The sequence below is a fragment of the Oncorhynchus mykiss genome, chromosome 8 (genome assembly GCF_013265735.2).
Source record: "Oncorhynchus mykiss isolate Arlee chromosome 8, USDA_OmykA_1.1, whole genome shotgun sequence".
NCBI classification, from domain to species: Eukaryota; Metazoa; Chordata; class Actinopteri; order Salmoniformes; family Salmonidae; genus Oncorhynchus; species Oncorhynchus mykiss.
The window spans coordinates 51,432,560-51,453,454 of record NC_048572.1 but is presented as its reverse complement, the minus strand read 5'-3'; the positions used below and the strand labels follow the sequence as shown (position 1 = coordinate 51,453,454).

Genomic DNA, 20,895 nt, shown 5'->3' with positions numbered 1-20,895 from the left:
TTTATTTACAAATTATGGTGGAAAATAAGTATTTGGTCACCTACAAACAAGCAAGATTTCTGGCTCTCACAGACCTGTAACTTCTTCTTTAAGAGGCTCCTCTGTCCTCCACTCGTTACCTGTATTAATGGCACCTATTTGAACTTGTTATCAGTATAAAAGACACCTGTCCATAACCTCAAACAGTCACACTTCAAACTCCACTATGGCCAAGACCAAAGAGCTGTCAAAGAACACCAGAAACAAAATTGTAGACCTGCACCAGGCTGGGAAAACTGAATCTGCAATAGGTAAGCAGCTTGGTTTGAAGAAATCAACTGTGGGAGCAATTATTAGGAAATGGAAGACATATAAGACCACTGATAATCTCCCTCGATCTGGGACTCCACGCAATATCTCACCCCGTGGGGTCAAAATGATCACAAGAATGGTGAGCAAAAATCCCAGAACCACATGGGGGGACCTAGTGAATGACCTGCAGAGAGCTGGGACCAAAGTAACAAAGCCTACCATCAGTAACACACTACGCCGCCAGGGACTCAAATCCTGCAGTGCCAGACGTGTCCCCCTGCTGAAGCCAGTACATGTCCAGGCCCGTCTGAAGTTTGCTAGAGAGCATTTGGATGATCCAGAAGAAGATTGGGAGAATGTCATATGGTCAGATGAAACCAAAATATAACTTTTTGGTAAAAACTCAACTCGTCGTGTTTGGAGGACAAATAATGCTGAGTTGCATCCAAAGAACACCATACCTACTGTGAAGCATAGGGGTGTAAACATCATGCTTTGGGGCTGTTTTTCTGCAAAGGGACCAGGACGACTGATCAGTGTAAAGGAAAGAATGAATGGGGCCATGTATCGTGAGATTTTGAGTGAAAACCTTCCATCAGCAAGGGTATTGAAGATGAAACGTGGCTGGGTCTTTCAGCATGACAATGATCCCAAACACACCACCCGGGCAACGAAGGAGTGGCTTCATAAGAAGCATTTCAAGGTCCTGGAGTGGCCTAGCCAGTCTCCAGATCTCAACCCCATAGAAAATCTTTGGAGGCAGTTGAAAGTCCGTGTTGCCTAGCAACAACCCCAAAACATGACTGCTCTAGAGGAGATCTGCATGGAGGAATGGGCCAAAATACCAGCAACAGTGTGTGAAAACCTTGTGAAGACCTACAGAAAACGTTTGACCTCTGTCATTGCCAACAAAGTGTTGAGATAAACTTTTGTTATTAACCAAATACTTATTTTCCACCATAATTTGTAAATAAATTCATAAAAAATCCTACAATGTGATTTTCTGGATTTTTTCCCTCATTTTGTCTGTCATAGTTGAAGTGTACCTATGATGAAAATTACAGGCCTCTCTCATCTTTTTAAGTGGGAGAACTTGCACAATTGGTGGCTGACTGAATACTTTTTTGCCCCACTGTACCTGGTCATATATGGGTTAAATAAAAACAAACTCAAAACGAGCTCTAACTGAGTCAGAGAGCATTGCTGTGTGTGTACACCGCCCACTGTCATTACAGTAGGTGTCATGTAATAGAACTCTCGAAAGTTGCAGAAGTTCTCAACTCCCCCCGCGGATTTGTTCAGCATCCACTGATGTGTAGGAGGTGCTATGTGCAATTGTGCTTGTCCCCAGGCTTTTACGTAGCACAGTCAAAGAGTAGCTCCATCAATGGTTTTGTGCAGGAGAATCCCTATCCGTCAGCTGTATTGTGTATAACTATGCAGGTCTTAGGATTTTCTGCACAGCCGCTATCAATATTCATCAGAGGGGTCAGGAACGGTTCCACGGATTGTCATAACTGGTGTGTGTTCGGTACGACTCAAAGCCTCCACTGGTGAGTAGGTTGTCGCACAGTACGTGTGATAATGCGTGACTCCAGGATTTGATTCGGTAGAGTAGACTCGATATCAATTGAATATGTCCTGTATGATTCCATGCATCATCACAACTCAGTCAGTGTTCCCCTGAGGAAGGAGCCCCGCGCTCCATTCTCCATGAGCCTTGGGATTTTAAACAGTATGCAACTCCTCGGCTATCAATATCAACCAGAGTTGTCATGTACAATTCCTCACGTCGCCACAACTGGTGTCAGCCTCACTCACCCTGAGAAAGGAGTCCAACGCTCCATTCTCCATGAACTCGGTGATGATGAGCACGGGGCAGCTGCGGGTTAGCACGCCCTCCAGCCGGATCACATTGGGGTGGTCGAACTGGCCCATGATTGACGCTTCCCCCAGGAAATCCCGCCTCTGGCGCTCTGTGTAACCCGCCTTCAGCGTTTTGATGGCCACCACCCCCTCACGGCGGCTGGCCTGCTTCAGGCGCCCGCGGCACACCTCCCCGAACTCACCTGGGTGGGGAAGGGAGTGAGTGGAAGGAGTGGAGGAGGGAGTGTGGATTGGGGAGGGGGGGGGGAGTGAGGGAGAGGGAGGGAGCATTACTGGTTTGAACTGAGGAGGAAGAAGAGGAAGACGAGGAGGAAAAGAGCAAGGGATGGAGTTTGTGAGGAGGGGAGGAAAAGAGAGCGAGAGCTCAGGGGTCTGAGAGGTTGGGGAGGGATTGAGGGACGGAAAGATCAACCTGCGACCGGGAGTGGTGCCTGGGACCGGTGTAGGGGGAGAGGGGACGGATGAGGAGCTTGGGGGTTTTGGTGCCTTGGTAAAAAGTTGTGTGTTTAAAAAGGAAAAGGAGAGAGAAAGAAGAGAAAGAGAGGAAAGCAAAGGAGGCATTCAAGGTTGAAGTTAGGAGATAGACGACATGCTCTTAGAGAAGAAACAGCAGACTTGGTGGATGACAGAAGCAGACACTCCAAACTCCCCCTCCAATATGCACATACCCCCTCAACAACCGCTGCCCATCCTCTGAACACACACACTGCCCACCCAGCACAAATCCTGTTCAACCAACCCCCCCCCCCCCCCCCCAACATTGACCACTCCCCAAAACACAATCGACTCTAAAAAAGCCTACCCCTTAAAATCCACATTTCAAAAAGGCCACACTAAAAAAGGTATAATCTTTGAAAATTATAGTTATGTCACACATGATGCTAACAAAAATATATGGAAATGTCTGCTCTACTTAAAATTACAACCAACTAATTGCAGCATTAACGCAAAAATGGAAGAGGAAAGTGGAAGGGGGAGAAGTAAGGAACTTGTCTGTCAACCCTGCATTAAAGACCAAAATTGTCTGAAGAAAATGGTGATAAATTAAAAAAGTAAACCAGTTTCATTTCAGGACCAAAAAATTGACAGCTGTGCCATATAGATTGCATAATAGTTGGGAAGAGATTTCTGATGTACCAATTCCATGGCACGTGGTTTATGAACTGATACACAAAACAACCCTGGATTCAAAACTCAAGTTTTTAAATTAAAATGTTGTACAAAATTATTGCAACCAATAGAATGTTATATATTATGGGGGATAAAACCATCCCGGCTCTGCAGATTTTCCAGCGAAGAGACAGAATCATTAGATCATTTGTTTTGGTACTATCCATACGTAGCTTGTTTTTGGACACGGGTTCAGGAATGGCAGAAGAATTGCAAGAATTTACCTGGAGCTAACACTGCAAATAGCAACTGCTGGGTGATTTTAAAAAGGCATAGTCAATCGATCAATAACGTCATAATACTCGAGCAAAAAAAATGTTATCTTTAATTTACAATATGTAGAATCTAAGGTTCAGAACTTTTGTGAAGCATCACAGCACAGTCAAAAAATATGTGGCAAATAGAAACTGGATGGTGTTCAGAGATAGATGGGATGGGTTGAGTGGAGCTGAAGGCTGGGACTGGATGGTGTTCAGAGATAGATGGGAGGGGTTGAGTGGAGCTGAAGGCCGGGACTAAAAACATACAAAAGACACATTTTGTAAAATGTTTGGTGTCCGTAAAATGTATATAGTATGAATAAGCTGGAAGTAGAAGCCTAAGTGTTGTTGTCCATTAGTTTACTCCAATTAGGGGAGGGATGGTAGGGTTAGGAGAACATAATAAAGGTATATATAATCTATATCTAAACAAAAAATATGGGGATTGGAAATGATGTAGACAATTACATTGATGGAAGCCGCAATCGATCTGCAATATTAAAGCTGATCCACCCCCTGAAAAAACACACTTAAACAAACAAAAAAAAAGACGAAACTTCAACAACTAGCTATATTGGTTACCTGCACCAATGACCTCCTCGATCTTCACACACGAGATGTCTATCTCCTTGGCAAACTCGTGGATGGCCTCGTTGGGGTCCTCGTAAGTGAACGGGTCAATGTATACTTTCACCCCCGGGGAAACTAGAGAGATGAAATGAATGAAGGGAGGATTGCATCATATGTTTTTCGCCAGGTCTTGAACACACACTGAGAGACTATAATACAGTCATGACTGGTCTGAAATTGGAAGCATGAACAGCATATGAGCATATCTATCACACAGCTCGGGGAGTCTTGAAGAGCGGGTTGATAAACCTGATCTAGATAATCATGGTTTTCTGTGAGCAAATGCAGTTTCCTGCCTTGGTCAGATGACTGAATAATTCATTCAATCAGGTGGTTTACCGTCTTGGTTTGAAAAAAGGACCACAGAAGCTGCAGCTCTTCAGGATTAGAGTTGTATAGTATGCACACACATGCACGCACACACACAACCTCCTCCCCAAACACACACACATACAACCCCCTGCCCCCAACACACACACATACAATCCGCTTCCCCCAACACACACACAACCCCCTGCCCCCAACACACACACACACAACCCCCTTCCCCCAACACACACACACAACCCCCTGCCCCCAACACACACACACATACAACCAGCTTCCCCCAACACACACACACACACACACAACCCCCAACACACACACATACAACCCGCTTCCCCCAACACACACACAACCCCCTGCCCCCAACACACACATACAACCCGCTTCCCCCAACACACAACCCCCTGCCCCCAACACACACACATACAACCCTCTTCCCCCAACACACAACCCCCTGCCCCCAACACACACACATACAACCCTCTTCCCCCAACACACACACAACCCCCTGCCGCCAACACACACCCCCTCCCCCAGTGCTCACCGTACCGCTGCTGCACAAATACACAACACCCTCCCCAAACACACACTCACAAAAGCACAACCCCCTGCCCCAAAGACACACACATATACAACCCGCTCCCCCAACACACACACACTCTCCCCCAGTGCTCACCGTACTGCTGCAGCTTCTCTGTGTACTCCAGCTCCGAACCGCTGTGTTGCTTCCTGCAAACAAGGACCACACACGCACAATCTCATTCGTATGATCAATCCTCATTCCTGGCTGGCACTCCACAGGCTGCTTTCAAATAACAAGCGGATGATAACAGATTGTATTCAGACAGTCGGGATTGGAAGAATGGAACAATGCTAAGGTTGGCTTAAGCCTTTCTAAGGGCTTTTCAGGATTCAAGAAGTTGCCAAATAATGACCAAAAAGGCCTGTGTTAGATACATAGATACATACATAAAACATTTTTTTTTACCTAGAGCAAACTATGGCCATGACCACAATGGCAACAATGACCACTAGACCGGCCGACGCCGAGCCCACGATGAGCGGCAGCTGGTCCTGCACCGATTTCTGAGGGTCACCTGAGGAATAAAAAAAACAATGATAAACAAACAATAAACACCTGAAATGTCACTGAGGAATTCTTTTTAAAAAACAGCTAGTGAAATATGGAATCGGATTCATGCCAAAACAAAATAAATGGGATGTGAATTGTATTACAATCTGTGTTTAGTTTTTCATTTAGACACAAGGTTAGCGGCCTTGTGGTTAGTGTCCGCCCTGCGATTGGAAGGTTGGGAGTTCGATCCCCGGCCAGTGCGTCTCTGCTTGGCACTCAGCATTGAATCAGATTGTGGTTAAGGCCTTGCGATAGACTAGCGTCCTGCACATCAAGCTGCCTCACGCTACAGAAACAGGAGACTGGCTGCTGCTCCTAGAAGCCAAGCCTTGTGCAAGGCTACTTACTTATTCCAAAAAGCTATGCACTCTGGTAGAAAAAGAAAACACGCATATTGAAAAACACAACATTTTATTTCAATGTTTGTACATGTATTAATCCTGCATTAATCTGCTTCTGTAATAGACTGTAGAAATATCACACAGCCATTAAGAGCAATTCTTTTTATTTTAAAACAGACAACTTCTTCAAATGGCTTCTTCAGTGTTCTTTCACTACTTGGGTGGATTGTACTTATTAAAGTGAACATAGAAAAGCTTTGAAACACCGGTGAAAAAAAAACATGAAAGGCATTAGCAATGGTGGAGGATACTGATAAACAGTGAAGGGAGAGAGAGAGAGACAGAAAGAGGAGGAGAAAAAGACAATGAACTAGTGAAGGCAGAAAAGGAAGAGAGACAGAGGGAAAGTAAGAGGCACAGAGACAGATGGGGAGGAAGAGCTCGACACAGAGCACAGAGAGAAAGAATGAGACAACGAAGGAGCACAGGAGGAGGAGGAGAGAGAGAGAGAGAGAGAAATGCTTACTGTGTATGGAGGTGCTGAAGTCCATAGGGATACTGTAGTGTCCGTAGCCAGCCACAGTGCGAGCCCGGACCTGGACAACGTAGGGAGTGGCAGCCCTCAGTCCCTCCACACGGGTTGAGCTGTGCTGGGCCGTCACTGTGTGTGACATGGCCTGGCCCTATGGAACACATCAATCAATCAACCAATCGAACAAATGTACTTATGAAACCCTTTAAACATCAGCAGCTGTCACATGATTTTACAGTAACACAGCTTAGACGGAAATCAGAGGCAGACTGACAAGGAAAACTCCCTAGAAGCAAGAAAACCTTGAGGAACCCATGGATTAGAATCGAAAAAATGCTAAATTCTTCTTCTTTAAAAAAAAAAAAGGGACAGCATTCACTTGATGTAGTTGAGTTAATTTGGTTTATAGTCTTTTCTATATGAGCAGCATGTCTATGTCCATCGGGCACATGATGCTGATGCTGCTGAAGAAAACAACACACATCACAACACACATGTTTCCTAATGTAAATCATGGTTGAATCAGAGAACAGTGAGCCTGGTCCCAGATGCGTTTGTGCTTGTATAGTCAACACCTATGAGTGGGCTATACAGCACAAACAGATCTGGGACCAGGTTAGAGGCTGGGAAAAAGGCAATCGGAGTGGGCTATACAGCACAAACAGATCTGGGACCAGGCTATAAAACAGTGTCTTACCCTTTCGTAGTACTTAATCTCGTAATCCAGGATGACCCCGTTGGGTTTCTCTGGGGGAAGCCAGGACAGGCTGAGGGTGTCTGACGTTGACTTCATCAGGTGCACTGTGGGTATTGCTGACGGTGCTGTGATTGGACAACAAAAGAGGCTGATGTAAAATAAGTAAAAAGAAATGCAAGCGTTCATGTTGAATATGTTAAGAGCATTTTTGTTCCACTGTATAAATGAAATTAGCAAAGTGTACAAGCTCTTCATCGAGCGTTGTTTACGGTTATCTGACTTCTTACCATGACATTTATCTGACCATTCTCCATGACATTTCAGTTGATTGATTTGGTACTAAGCTGAAATGACACACACTGAGGCCATAAACTCACACAAAGCACCAGTCCTGAGAACAAGATGAGACGGTAGAAAGTAGATGACTTTGTTGCTGCTAACCTGAGTTGAGTGGTAAAAGTTGGTGACCTTGAGTGGTGTGTCGTCGTGTAGTCAGAGAGGCGATGTTAAGTGGTAGGTAGCTACTTTACTTACAGTGGTGACCTTGAGTGGTGTGTCGTCGTGTGGTGAGGTGAGAGTGAGTGCCGATATCAATTATTCATGTTGAGTGCTGCTAACGTTAAGCGCTGACAAAGCGTCACGACGATACTAACCGGCCTGGTTGGTGGTGATGTTGACGGTGGCGTATCGCGGTGCACCGGGGCTCTTCCCAGAGACGCCGTTGACCGCCTGGATCTCAAAGCTGTAGCGGGTGTGCGCCTGCAGGTTCCTCACCACCACCTTCCTCTGGGTCAGGCCGAGTCGGCGCGGCGACATGTCCATGTTGTCGTCGCAGCGCGAGCACGGGCTCTGGTCGCGCTGACACTTCTTACACACCACGTTGTAGATGACGTCGTCCCGCCCGCCGACGTCCAGCGGCTCCTCCCACTCCAGGGCGATCGAGGTCTCGTTCACCGTGGAGATGACGTTCTGAGGTGGCGAGGGCACGGCTGGACAGAAACGCCACATACGGGTTAGTGATGTCCTCTGAACACCGCTTATAGAGGCTAATATTGTAGAACCTCACTGTTAAAACCAAAGTCTTCAAACCCCACTCTAAGCATTTATGATTTGCTTACTAAGATACCAATTAGGGCTTATCTTCCTGGGTCCATAAAGTTCATACAACTGTCCACTTTCTGGTGGAGAAATATGATCTCCAGCACATACTGAATTGAACAGAAGTCTTCATTTATGTTATATTTACCATGTTCATTCCATGCATGACTTCCAACATTATAATTCATGGAACTTAATAAATCATTACCCATTAAATAGCAATTGGGAGTTCATTCCATAAAGTAGAAATATGTTCTGCTATATACATGACGAAATAAATAGCAGGATTCATACAGCGAATATAAACCATATCCAAGCCACGCTTGACTTAAACATCACTATTCATGAAACGTGATTCATTACCCATAAAATAGCGATGATCTGAATTGAAATGATCCATTGCACAGCGGTGGTGCATAGTGGTGTATACCTATGGAACAGTGTTACTCAAATGGAGACGAGTTCTTTAAATAAGAACGGTGTGAAATCGGGGTAAGGTGTGATAAATGCTACAGGGGACAGCTGGAGCAGCAAGCACAATGTTTCTTTCATCCAGTTACAGAGGCTGGGGGGGGGGAAATATAAACCCAAACCCCTCTCAAAGCCGACTCAGACAACACCTACTACGGCAGCAGCACATGGCGAGGTAATGCTTTCAGAGTGTGTCAGTTCACGCATCTCAACCAACTCAGTTCAGCTCCTCTGCCTGTTCGTCCTAAGTGGAGCTAGTCCCCCCCCCCCCCCCCCCCCCCCCCCCCCCCCCTCCCCCCACACACATGCTCTGTCCTATCCAATTAGACTGGCACAGTTTAGAATGTGGCCTCATCTAATTGGGCACAAAGTCTGAAATGCTGGGCACCCGACGTGAGCCCGAGCTGAGCTTTTGAGTACAACACCCTCGACCCCTTGCTAAACATTGTCTGCCAGGCCTGGCACACGCTCTGACAGGCGATAGGGGAAGTATGGAGTCCGAATGGTCTGCGACGATAGTGGCACAGTGGTTTGAAAAGATTTGGACACAGTGACACAGTCCAAATTTTCTCAACAAGGAGAGTGTGCACGAGTCATAGGGGCTCAGTCACAGTTAATGTATGTTATGCCAGAGGGGGAAAAAAGGCCTTTGGTGTTAGGCTATATCACAATGTCAAAGCAGTGCATGTCTATCACACACATATTGTGATATCTCTGAGAAAAAGGGGGATTTCTCTGATAAAGGTGTCTGGAAACAACCGCAGTTGCTCAAGTTAAAACTAAACTGTCTTCACAGACACTTGCACCATGGCGGTTTTCTAAAACTCTCTGGGCCAGTTCCTCAGACAAAGGTTAAGCCTAGTTCTACACTAAATCGCATGGAGAATCTCCCATGCTCAACGGAGAATCTTCATTGAATATCTACGGCCAATGACGACTGCTAATGAAAAGCGGTGAGCTTGACTTACTGGTGCAGGCTGAGTCCGGAGGGTCACTGTCGGCACGGTAGAAGCCATTCTGGCATAGGCAGATGTTGGCACCCCTGGAGCTCGTGCGACTGTTGGGGGGGCAGGGGTAACACGAGCCCTCCCCCTGCTTGTACTTGAATGACCCGGGGGCGCACGCTATATTGGGAAGACAAAAGTGAAAGGGACAGTCAGAACACTGTCAAAGTCAATAAAGCACAACACCAAACCAAGGCCGGCACACATACTACAAATCTCAGTCCGGCTGGGGGTCAAGAATGTTAGAAAGGCCTAACTATTGATATTAGGGCCGTTCTCGTTGAGTTTGAGAGAGCTACTCTGTCCAAATCTTTCAAACCTCTCTTTCGGGGTAAGTTTGAATGGGTGAGGAGCACCTAAACTCTTTATCATGGAAACTTCTAGCAAGGGGTGTGAACACAATTGCGATCGTAAACAATGAAGAGAAAAACATTTTCTTTCCCCCTCCCACAAAATTAAAATCACAGTGCAGTTATCACGAAACATATTCTTTGCCGTGTTATAGCCTAACTAGACGATAGGCTATAAAGGCCTGGGGAAAGTTGGGTAATTTAAATAAAACCAGAGAGATAGAGGTGAACTTTAGGCTACTTGGCAAATTTGCAAGACAAGACATTGCGAGATACAGATTACCATGACATATCCACACGGTTCTTTCTGCCTGCCCCCTCCTCTCTCTGCCTCGTTCCGGCTCGTCTGCTCTTTCTCTTCGCTAATGATGCAAGTGTGTGTTCAGTCTTCCGTCTGGTGCGTGTAGAGTATACTAGCATATTCCTTAATGATAGGCCCTGCTTTACTGAAGTTTGCAAGATAAAGCATTCCATTGTGAGATTCAGCTTTTGATTGCCGATAGATAGGCCTGGTGCACGATTCTGACTCTGTCTACCTAGTGGCCGACCTGCCTGTACTGTGCCCGTCCCCTCTTTCTCCCTTGCTTTAGAAGACGCTAACTAATCAGTTTCCTCCGTTCCAAAAGTATCCAAATCGTAGGAGTCGATTCCTTGCGGATTCTAATCTTGGCACTCAGAAATGGGAGTCGACACCAGGATTCGACGTGCAAGGAGTCGATTATTTTGGAGACGACTCTCCACCACCACGTCATTGCTGTTAACAGGTGGGGAAAAATGGCAGAGGAAGGCAAGCGACATCAGCGAAGTCCTACACTGCAATGCTTTGAGAAGTTAAGTGAGAAGGCGGTAAAATGCAACATTTGCGAGGTGGAACTGAGGTACAGTAATGGTAATACAGGTGCAATGCTTAACTATCTGAAATGGACGCACTTTGAAATCACACAGAATTTATTAACATTTCTTATCGTTTTAACGGAAAACCAATACAAAAAAAATTAAACGCTAAGGTTTTTTTCTCTCTCCTCATTTGTCACATCCCTCTAGCTAGTCTGTCAAAGACCTCCATGTCATATCGTCACACTCGACTACCTCAGTCCGTGTGGGGTGGAAATATGTCAGGACGCCGTTAGAAACTTCTAGCTAGTCTGTGCAAATCCTTCATACCCTCTCATTTTCATCATAACATATGAGGGGTTTCAATCTATCCCAGAGAGGACTATGGATGACAGGTAAATTGAGAGCGAAAGATGAAGATGGACGGATTACAGTAGATTGTTCCGGTCTGGCTAACAAGGGTGGAGGATACTATTGAAAGTAAGCATACACCTGAATCCATCACTCAGGTGTCTATCTGGGGCTTAGAAGAACACAATTAAAAAACGTGGGTCCGAACACATACAAAGCAGCTTGATCATCAATCATATGCAACTATAGGGATGCTGTTTTGCTTCTCTTTGTCGGGGCCCATCCTCTATCAATTCAATCGCCAACGTCATTGACAAAAGTGTCAAGATAAACCAAAAAAGGTCTCAACCTCAAACGGGGTTAAGATTTGCACTAAAAGTCGGGTTAAGGAGGTTTACACTAAGAGGTTGTAAATATCACTTAGAAACTAGACTCTACTTTCACCTTTCTCACATTCCTTAAGTGTGGTGTAAAACTGTGGCTCTGGCTAACATCTGTCTTATCAGCATGGGTGCTCGTAAAAACCTTTCTGGCGAGAGGTTGTGATTAACTAGTCGGGCTAAGTGGTTTGATTTTAAGCTAAGTCCTAATTCTCCGGGAATGCCACTTTGTGTGAATTTAGCGAACTTTAAAGTTCCGCATTCTAGCTAAAAAAAACATGTAATAAATAGTTTGGTTAAGATAACATGAAAATGTGTTTTGGATCTCGTAACTCGACTAAGACCTCAGACCCAGATACACTCTTGAAACATTAATCTGATTTATGTTTGTCTTATTATATACTGCACCATCGTTTTCTTTTGTTTGTTTGTTTTGTTTCTCGAGGACAATCACTTGAATCCTCCGCTTTAATCCATTAACCTTGGAGGGAATGCCCATTTGTCTTTCTCTCTCTGATACCGGAAAGTTCTGTGGCCCTCACTGGCCTCTCCCTCTCTACCCCACCTCCTGCTCATCCTCCCTCTCCCTCCACCCACCCTCCCTCTCCCCCCACACACCCTCCCTCTCCACCACCCCTACCTCTCTCCTCCCCTCTCTCTCTATCCCTTCTTTCCTCTCCATCCCTCCCTCTCTACAACCCCCCCTTCTCTCTTCATTCCACCTCTCTCTCTAGACTGAGGTAACGTCCCTGTGATTAATGGTGAGCGGTGGCAGTGTTGGCTCACGGTGGTCTGAGCGGTGGTAATGAGTGCAGCCGCCTGTAGATGAACTAACGGTGGGGAGACCATACAGGAAATTACACTTCCTCCTCCTCGCCACCGCCCGCCTCCGCCACGCCTGAAGCCTTTGGAGAGCCTTTTATCAGGCGTCGACAACAGGCTTTTAACCTTGAGCCGCCAAATGGCCATAAATGAGCTCTCTGGCGCGTGTTATTCACCGTTTCTCACGCCCAGGTGAAGAAAGGAGAGAGACGAGGAAGCTTCTCTTTCTTTCTCTGACCGTTCCTCATTTTGGCATGTGCAATCAGCAATTCACAGCTCAATCTCATTGTCCTTCTCTCTCTCTCTCTCTCTCTCCCTCTGTCTGTCTCTCGCTTTATCTCTCCTTCTCCGTCTCACAATATATCTCTCTCCACCTCAATATCTCTTTCTCCTTTACAATCTCTGCCTCTCCCTCACACAATATTCTCTCTCACAATCTCTCTCCCACTATCTTCCTTTCTCTCCTCACTATCTTTTTCCCTTTCACTATCTCATTCTCCCTCTCCCTCCGATCCCCCCCTCTCTCAATATTTGTATGCTGCTGCTCTCCGCAACAGCTCATTAATGCAAACTCTCCACCCTCCTTCACCCTTCATTCATGCGCCACACAATACATACAGAGGGTGGAGTAGACTGTGTGACTTGAATTGAGCATAAAAAACCCAGGCTTTGGCTAAGCATTAAAAACCAGGCTTTGGCTAAGCATTAAAAAACAGGCTTTAGTTAAGCATTAAAACCAGGCTTTAGTTAAGCATTAAAAACCAGGCTTTGGCTAAGCATTAAAAACCAGGCTTTGGTTAAGCATTAAAAACCAGGCTTTGGTTAAGCATTAAAAACCAGGCTTTGGTTAAGCATTAAAAACCAGGCTGTAGTTAAGCATTAAAAACCAGGCTTTAGTTAAGCTCTTGAAGCTAGGGGGCACTATTTTTATGTTTGGAAAAATAATGTTCACAAAGTAAACGGCCTATTTCTCAGGACCAGATGCTAGAATAAGCATATAATTGACATATTAGGATAGAAAACACTCTAAAGTTTCAAAAACTGTCAACATTTTGTCTGTGAGTTAAACAGAACTGATTTTGCAGGCTAAAACCTGAGGAAAATCCAATCAGGAAGTGCCCCTGTTTTTGAAACCTCTCTGTTGTTATGCATCCCTATTGCCCATTTAAAGGGATATCAACATAAAAAACAGGCTTTAGTTAAACATTAAAAACCAGGCTTTAGTTCAAAGTAAAAACAGGCACCTATAGACTAAAAACTCACCCTGGCACTGTGTGTCGGCCATAGCAGGCTCAAACCCCGGCATGCAGGTACAAGACCCCACGGGAACCATCCACTCCCCATCCCCGTTGCAGTATAGCTTAAGAGGGACGGACAACTCCTGAGCGTTAGACACACACGCCCCTGGGGCGATGACCAAGGAGGTGGCCTCGGCCCCTGTGGCCGTCTCGGGGAAGACGGCGAAGTTTGCGATGGTCGTCGAGCACTTCTTGAAGAAAACCCGCACGGATATCAAGGACATACAAGCCCCCAGGTCCTGAAAGGCCAGGTAGAAGCCGGCCTTGGAAATAGGGCCAAAGCTTCTCACTTTGGTGTTGATCCTGCCTGCCTCGAGCAAGGAAAAACTCTCATCAGGGGCAATGGTGTCAACTTTGACATAAGGGGTCTCCCTCCACAAGGGACTACTTTCCGTAGCGGTATCGCCATCAGACTCGTAGTAGAAGAGGTTAAAGGTCTCCTTGCAGGAGCCGGGGATGTTGGGAATACTGGCACAGTCACGGACGGAGAACTTGAGCTCCACGTAGACGCGCAGCACGCCCTTACGGGGGATGAAGTCCGTCCTCAGCCAATTGTTCTGGTTGGGTTCGCGCACATTGCACACCTGGTATGTCCTGATAGGACTCATTGAATCGTCGTAGCCACTCACCTCCTCCCACTGCAGGAAAACAGACAAACAATGTTACTAGTGAAGAGAACTGTAGATATCATCAGACCTGGGTTCAAATAGTATTTATTTTATTTCAAATAGTTTAGCTGCGTTTGGTTGAGCTTGCTTGAACCAATGCAATAGTGCCAAAAATGCAAACCCTACTCATCTGGCACTCGAGACAGGCTCTAACATGCAAAGCCTTTGAAAGAAAACAAATACTAATTGAACCTAGGTCTTCATATAATCATAGTATAATTGCACAGGAAAGGTAGCAATCAGAATGTCCTTCCTAGGAAATGTTGGTTCTCCAAATGCTACAGTAATTTAGTAAGTGCTGATATTGAAAGAGATTATAGGGCCTATTTTTAATGAGTTCTGCCATTTCTAATGTCAAATCGTGTATAATGCAAACAGTTCATTATTTACTAAAGGGGCAATTCAAATGCAATGTCCTCTTTCTGGTTGCATCATGAAGGTGTTATGGTGTATAGTGTAATACTTGAATTAATAGACTGGCTGTTTATTTGCTCAAATCACTGAACACAACAGGCGCTTATTAGAGACAGGCTTCTATTTGAGCCAGGCTTCTATTTCCCTAATGCACACAGCTTTTGCTCATTTGAATAGTTAATTGTTTAGTTCCAGCATTCACTTCCAGCATTTTAATACATTTCTTCATTTCCTTCAATAATGTGTTATCATTTACACACTGTGTCACGTTTTATTTTGTCTTAGTATGCCTCTATTTCAACCCCCAAAATGTTTTTCTTTCACAGAGCAATTGTTTTCGTGTTTGACCATACATTTTCGTCAGTTCTTACTTTTGCCGTTAGAGGGCGATCGGACGATTTCTGGGGGTGTGTACTCCCCAAAGTTGTTGACTGTTTTTATGCTTGCCCGTTAGCTAGTGGTTCTCAGCTGTTCGCAACCAATGGCTAGCAGTTTCTTACTTGTGATGAAAACGGATGATTGACATAATCTTTTCGAGACGTTACTGAATTATTTCATGCAGCAACTCAAACGTTACAACTCATAAACAATTCATGGTAATTCATGGTTACCGCATAAAAAAAATTCATTTAGACCCTGTGTTTATTTGAAACAGGTGTTTGTGTGTTGAAATGTGTGCCGTTGCTCGGCTATTAAAAGGGACAGGCGGCTATTTGAGACTCAGCGTTTGATTGAAGTTTTACGGTACTTTACGATTCAAGTGGTATATTTCAAGTGGAACGTTTCCAAGCCTACTCTTCAAAGCCGTGAGAAGTATTTTTTGCATGCTATGAAACGTGGTCAGTATACCTCATTGAGCGAAGCAGTCAATTAATTATTTCACAGCACTTAGCTTCAACAACGGTCTAACGATGATATGGTTCTCTACAGTCAGCAAATAAACCATTTACACCAGTTCATATCCCCAGATATTCTACACCAAATATATTCTACAATATAGGCATGACTACCTATAGGAAATATTCAAAGAGTTATCTATTACAGGATTAAATCCATGATTAACCATGATCCATGATTAACTGGGTTATTAACATATTTTTGCCCAAGGAATAAATCACCTTTTCCAAGAAGTTAATCTTTTGATTCTAACAACTCAACCTGAATAATTCATTTCCATTCTTAATGAGGGCTCCAAACATTGATCAATTCAACAAGAGGAACAGAATGCATAATTCCATATTTGGCAGAGCACGCACGCATGCAATTTATTCCAAAACGATGAGTCCAGGAGTCAGCGTTCTACACCATAAATCAAGTGCAACACGTCGCAGCAGCAATACCTCAAAAATATGATAATTGCACCCGGACAGAACGTATGGGCTTGTCACGCATTTTGAGAGGGCCGCCTTGCCCTAATGACATATGACTTCTTGGGGTGCAAAGACATTCGGTGTGAGTCTGCAGAAAGGCCTGAAAAGAATGGACTGCCGAAGATTGTTGCCATGGTAACCCATCGGTTTCATCGACTGACTTTGCGCTCACGTACAAAAGACAAATTACACTGCCCGGGAGTGGGGAAGGTCTGTCAAGCTGTTAGCCTAGGGGTCAAATATATGTTGTTTTATTTTCTCACCATTTCTATGGGGGATATGATCGGCTGAAATATTCATTCCCAGTTGTAATTTGCCTATTGGCTTCTTCCACTTTAAGAGAAATACAGTACAAGTCAAAAGTTTGGACACTCATTCAAGGGTTTTTCATAATTTTTTTACTATTTTCTACATTGTAGAATAATAGTGAAGACATCAAAACTATGACATAACACATATGTAATCATGTAGTAACCAAAAAAGTGTTAAAGAAATCTAAATATTTTATATTTGAGATTCTTCAAAGTAGCCACCCTTTGCCTTGATGACAGCTTTGCACAATCTTGGCATTCTCTCAACCAACTTCACCTGGAATGCTTTTCCAACCATCTTGAAGGAGTTTACACATACGCTGAGCACTTGTTGGCTGCTTTTCCTTCACTTTGCGGTCCGACTCATCCCAAACCATTTCAAATAGGTTGAGGTCGGAGATTGTGGAGGCCAAGTCATCTGATTCAGCACTCTATCAATCTTCTTATTGGTCAAATAACCCTTACACAGCCTGGAGGTGTTGGGTCATTGTTCTGTTGAAAAACAAAATGATAGCCCCACTAAGCGCAAACCAGATGGGATGGCATATTGCTGCAGAATGCTGTGGTAGCCATGCTGGTCAAATGTGCCATGAATTCTACATAAATCACCAACAGTATCACCAGCAAAGCACCCCCACACTATCACACCTCCTCCTCCATGCTTCACGGTGGGAACTACACATGTATCACACATCATCCGTTAAACTACTCTGTGTCTCACAAAGACACGGCGGTTTGAACCAAATATCTCAAATTTGGACTCATCAGACCAAAGGACAGATTTCCACTGGTCTAATATCCTTTGCTCGTATTTCTGGGCCCAAGAAAGTCTCTTCTTCTTATTGGTGTTCTTTAGTAGTGGTTTCAACCATGAAGGCCTGATTCACACAGTCTCCTCTGAACAGTGGATGTTGAGATGCCTCTGTTATTTGAACTCTGTGAAGCATTTATTTGGGCTGCAACCTGAGGTTCAGTTAACTATAATGAACTTATCCTCTGCAGCCGAGGTAACTGGGTCTTCTTTTCCTGTGGCAGTCCTCATGAGAGCCAGTTTCATTATAGTGCTTGATGGTTTTTGCGACTGCACTTTGGATTGACTGACCTTCATGTCTTCAAGTAATGATGGACTGTCATTTCTCTTGCTTATTTGAGCTGTTCTTGCCATAATATGGACTTGGTCTTTTACCAAATAGGGCTATGTTCTGTATACCCCCCCTCCCTTGTCACAAACACAACTGATTGGCTCAAACGCATTAAGAAGGAAAGAAATTCCACAAATTAACTGAACAAGGTGCACCTGTTAATTGAAATGCATTCCAGGTGACTACCTCAAGAAGCTGGTTGAGAGAATGCCAAGAGTGTGCAAAGCTGTCATCAAGGCAAATAGTGGCTACTTTGAGATTTTTCAAATACAAAATATATTTTGATTTGTTTAAACACTTTTTTGGTTACTACATGATTCAATGTGTCATTTCATAGTTGTTATGTATTCTCTATTCATCTACAATGTAGAAAATAGTAAACAAAGAAAACCCCTGGAATGTGTAGGTGTGTCCAAACTTTTGACTGGTACTGTATTTCCAAATTCTTCAGCTAGTGTTGCTGCAGCCGTGTTTGTTGCCATTTTAGGTCTATATGTATTCAATATGAGTATGTAGCAGAGTTTAGTATTTTTTTTTACTATATTGGAGATTTGTGTTTTGGACTATTTTGGAGGTTTGAGGATCTTCATTTAAGAAAAGCTTTGCTTAAAAGTAAAACTTAAAGGTGTATGTTTCTCATTTGTTTTTAGCAATGAAGAAAATAAAATAAACTTTACAAAGAGAGGTATAAAACAGTGGGAGGTGTGTCGTTTAAGTCAGGGGGAGCTGTACTAAGTAGCAAATGTAACAAATGCTGTGGAATAACAACACACTCACCCCACTCTCCGGAAATGTGGTCCAGGCCAGTTCTGTGGTCGCCCACTTGCTGTCCATTAGTGTTTCTATAAATCAAGAACAGGAGTTAGTTAAACCAAGAAGCTATTGTAACAAACAATAACTCGGCGTTTCCCAAACCCGGGGCCCCCGGGGGTTGCACGCTTTCGTTTTAGCCCTAGCACTACACAGCTGATTCAAATAATCAACTAATCATCAGGTTTTGATCATTCAAATCAGCTGTGTAGGGCTAGGGCAAAAACCAAAACCCCCTTGGGGTCCTGAGGACCGAGTTTGGGAAACGCTGCAATAACTAGTAAGTGGTGGTTGGAAATAAAAATTAGTCCTAAAAGCAGAAGTCTATTATTTACCTTATTTATTATTTTTGTCTATTCTTCTCATAAGATGTAAGTCTATCGGCATCAATTCCACACGGATACATAAAACACCGGGTACACAGAAAACTGTTAAATCCTCATAAAGCTCTAAATAAAAAGATGATGATGGAAGAAAAAACCTGTCTGCCTTTGATATCACTGAAAATGTAGAAATTTTTAGAAAATGTCCCTTCCCCTAGGAGGGAGAAATAATCTTGATCAAATTTCAAAGCTTTATTACTAAGTGATATCACAATCAATCACAAATCACTACTCGGCCCAGCCATAGTGGATTCCCCAGAGTGGTGACCTCGTATTGTACAGGTCATTTTGAGAGAGTCAGGAGTATGAAAATCGAAGGATGAGGAGGTTAAACAAATACAGGGAAGAAAGAGGAAATAAGAGGATCAATAGACCTCGTTGTCACCTGTCAATCTGTATGATGGTTGAGAGAAGTCATCAAAACACACCAAAGACTTGCAAAAGGTTATCTTCTTGTTGTTTACTGGAATGCACCTCCAATTTACAGTTGTGTCAATTACTTTGAATAGAAACTCAAGCATGGGAGCTTGGGCCCCTGTGTTGCGCAGCAGTCTAAGGCACTACATAACAGTGCTTGAGGTGTCACTACAAACACCCTGGTTTGATTCCAGGCTGTATCACAACCAGCCGTGATTGGGAATCCCATAGGGTGGCGCACAATTGGCCCAGCGTTGTCCGGGTTTGGCCAGTGTAGGCCATCATTGTAAATAAGAATTTATTCTTAACTGACTTGCCTAGTTAAATAAGGGTAAAAACTATCAGGGTTGGGTAGGTTACTTTCTAAATGCAATCCATTACAGTTACTAGTTACCTGTCCAACATTGTAATGTAATGTAACTTTTGGATTACCCAAACTCAGTAATGTAATCTGAATCATGGTGGTCTCCGACTTGTGGTCAGAACAAACTTAAACTTGCACCTTTTTTCAATGCTGAATTGAATGACATTGAGAAAAAGGTGTCAATGTATTTTCGCAAAAATCCTTTCTGAATTTAAAAGTAATCCAAGAAGTAATCATCTAGTTTTCAAAAGTACCCGTAATCTGATTAGAATGCTTTTTGCTGGTAACATATCTGATTCCAGTTAGTTTATTTTGTAATCAGTTACTCCCCAACCCTGAGGACTAGCTTCCTTATTACCATAGTTTGGATCTAGATTAGCTATAAAGTGTAAAAGGTTACCTTCTTGATTCTCATTCCCTTTCCAGACAGACTTTACGGTATGGTGCCTGCTAAAAAAAATCTGCCAATGTTTTTTAGAACCCAATTAATATAGTCCCATTTTTTTACCACATTCTTGCCGGAATAAGCCTTTTAAATCTCCAGTGTACATGCGGGCAAGTTTAGGAGTTTAGTAGACGTTTAGTAGACGTTTAGTAGACGTGGGCCCATGTGGGTGGACGTCTATTTGAATAAATCCATTGAATATACACCATCACAAGGAAATCCGTTATTAAATTTGTTTTAGGCAGGTCCTAAGAAACATTTATAAGACTAATAAAATGTAATTTCTAAAGAATCGAATGGCATATTGAGATGAATTATGTTACTGGTCTGTGCAGCCCACAGTTGTTTTGTTCATTAAACAAACAAGACACACTTAGCCGTCTGTAAAATATGTGTGTTGACTGCGATTAGGGTAGCCTAAGAATAGAATTCAAGCATAACAGAATAAAATACAAATAGTATTTATAGATACAGCAAGGTGTGGAATGGCTGTCATTTTGAATTGAGCCCATGGCAAGCAAAATGCTTTTTTTAAATCCACGTTTCATGTCTTTTCCTACCCTCACTCCGCTTTGTTAGGGAGAAAGGCGTCGGGTCTTACAATGAGAGTGTCTTCATCCCGATACCGATAGAAAATAATCGAAAATCTATATTTTACAAAAGCACGTGAGTCTTGGGTTCATATTTCACAAC

General features: G+C 43.7%; 1 protein-coding gene across 1 annotated transcript in view; it reads right to left on the bottom strand.

Moving 5' to 3' along the window:
- Window positions 1-20,895, bottom strand: part of ephb3a (eph receptor B3a) — a 45,504-nt gene that overhangs the window by 11,781 nt on the left and 12,828 nt on the right. The window contains exons 2-11 of the mRNA XM_036985602.1: window positions 18,561-18,625; window positions 13,844-14,516; window positions 9,808-9,963; window positions 7,924-8,259; window positions 7,271-7,395; window positions 6,568-6,724; window positions 5,554-5,662; window positions 5,242-5,294; window positions 4,191-4,313; window positions 2,113-2,360 (exon numbers count right to left, since the gene is read on the bottom strand). Of these exons, the coding sequence (XP_036841497.1) occupies window positions 2,113-2,360; window positions 4,191-4,313; window positions 5,242-5,294; window positions 5,554-5,662; window positions 6,568-6,724; window positions 7,271-7,395; window positions 7,924-8,259; window positions 9,808-9,963; window positions 13,844-14,516; window positions 18,561-18,625 (2,045 nt within the window). The remainder of the gene's footprint in view (window positions 1-2,112; window positions 2,361-4,190; window positions 4,314-5,241; window positions 5,295-5,553; window positions 5,663-6,567; window positions 6,725-7,270; window positions 7,396-7,923; window positions 8,260-9,807; window positions 9,964-13,843; window positions 14,517-18,560; window positions 18,626-20,895) is intronic.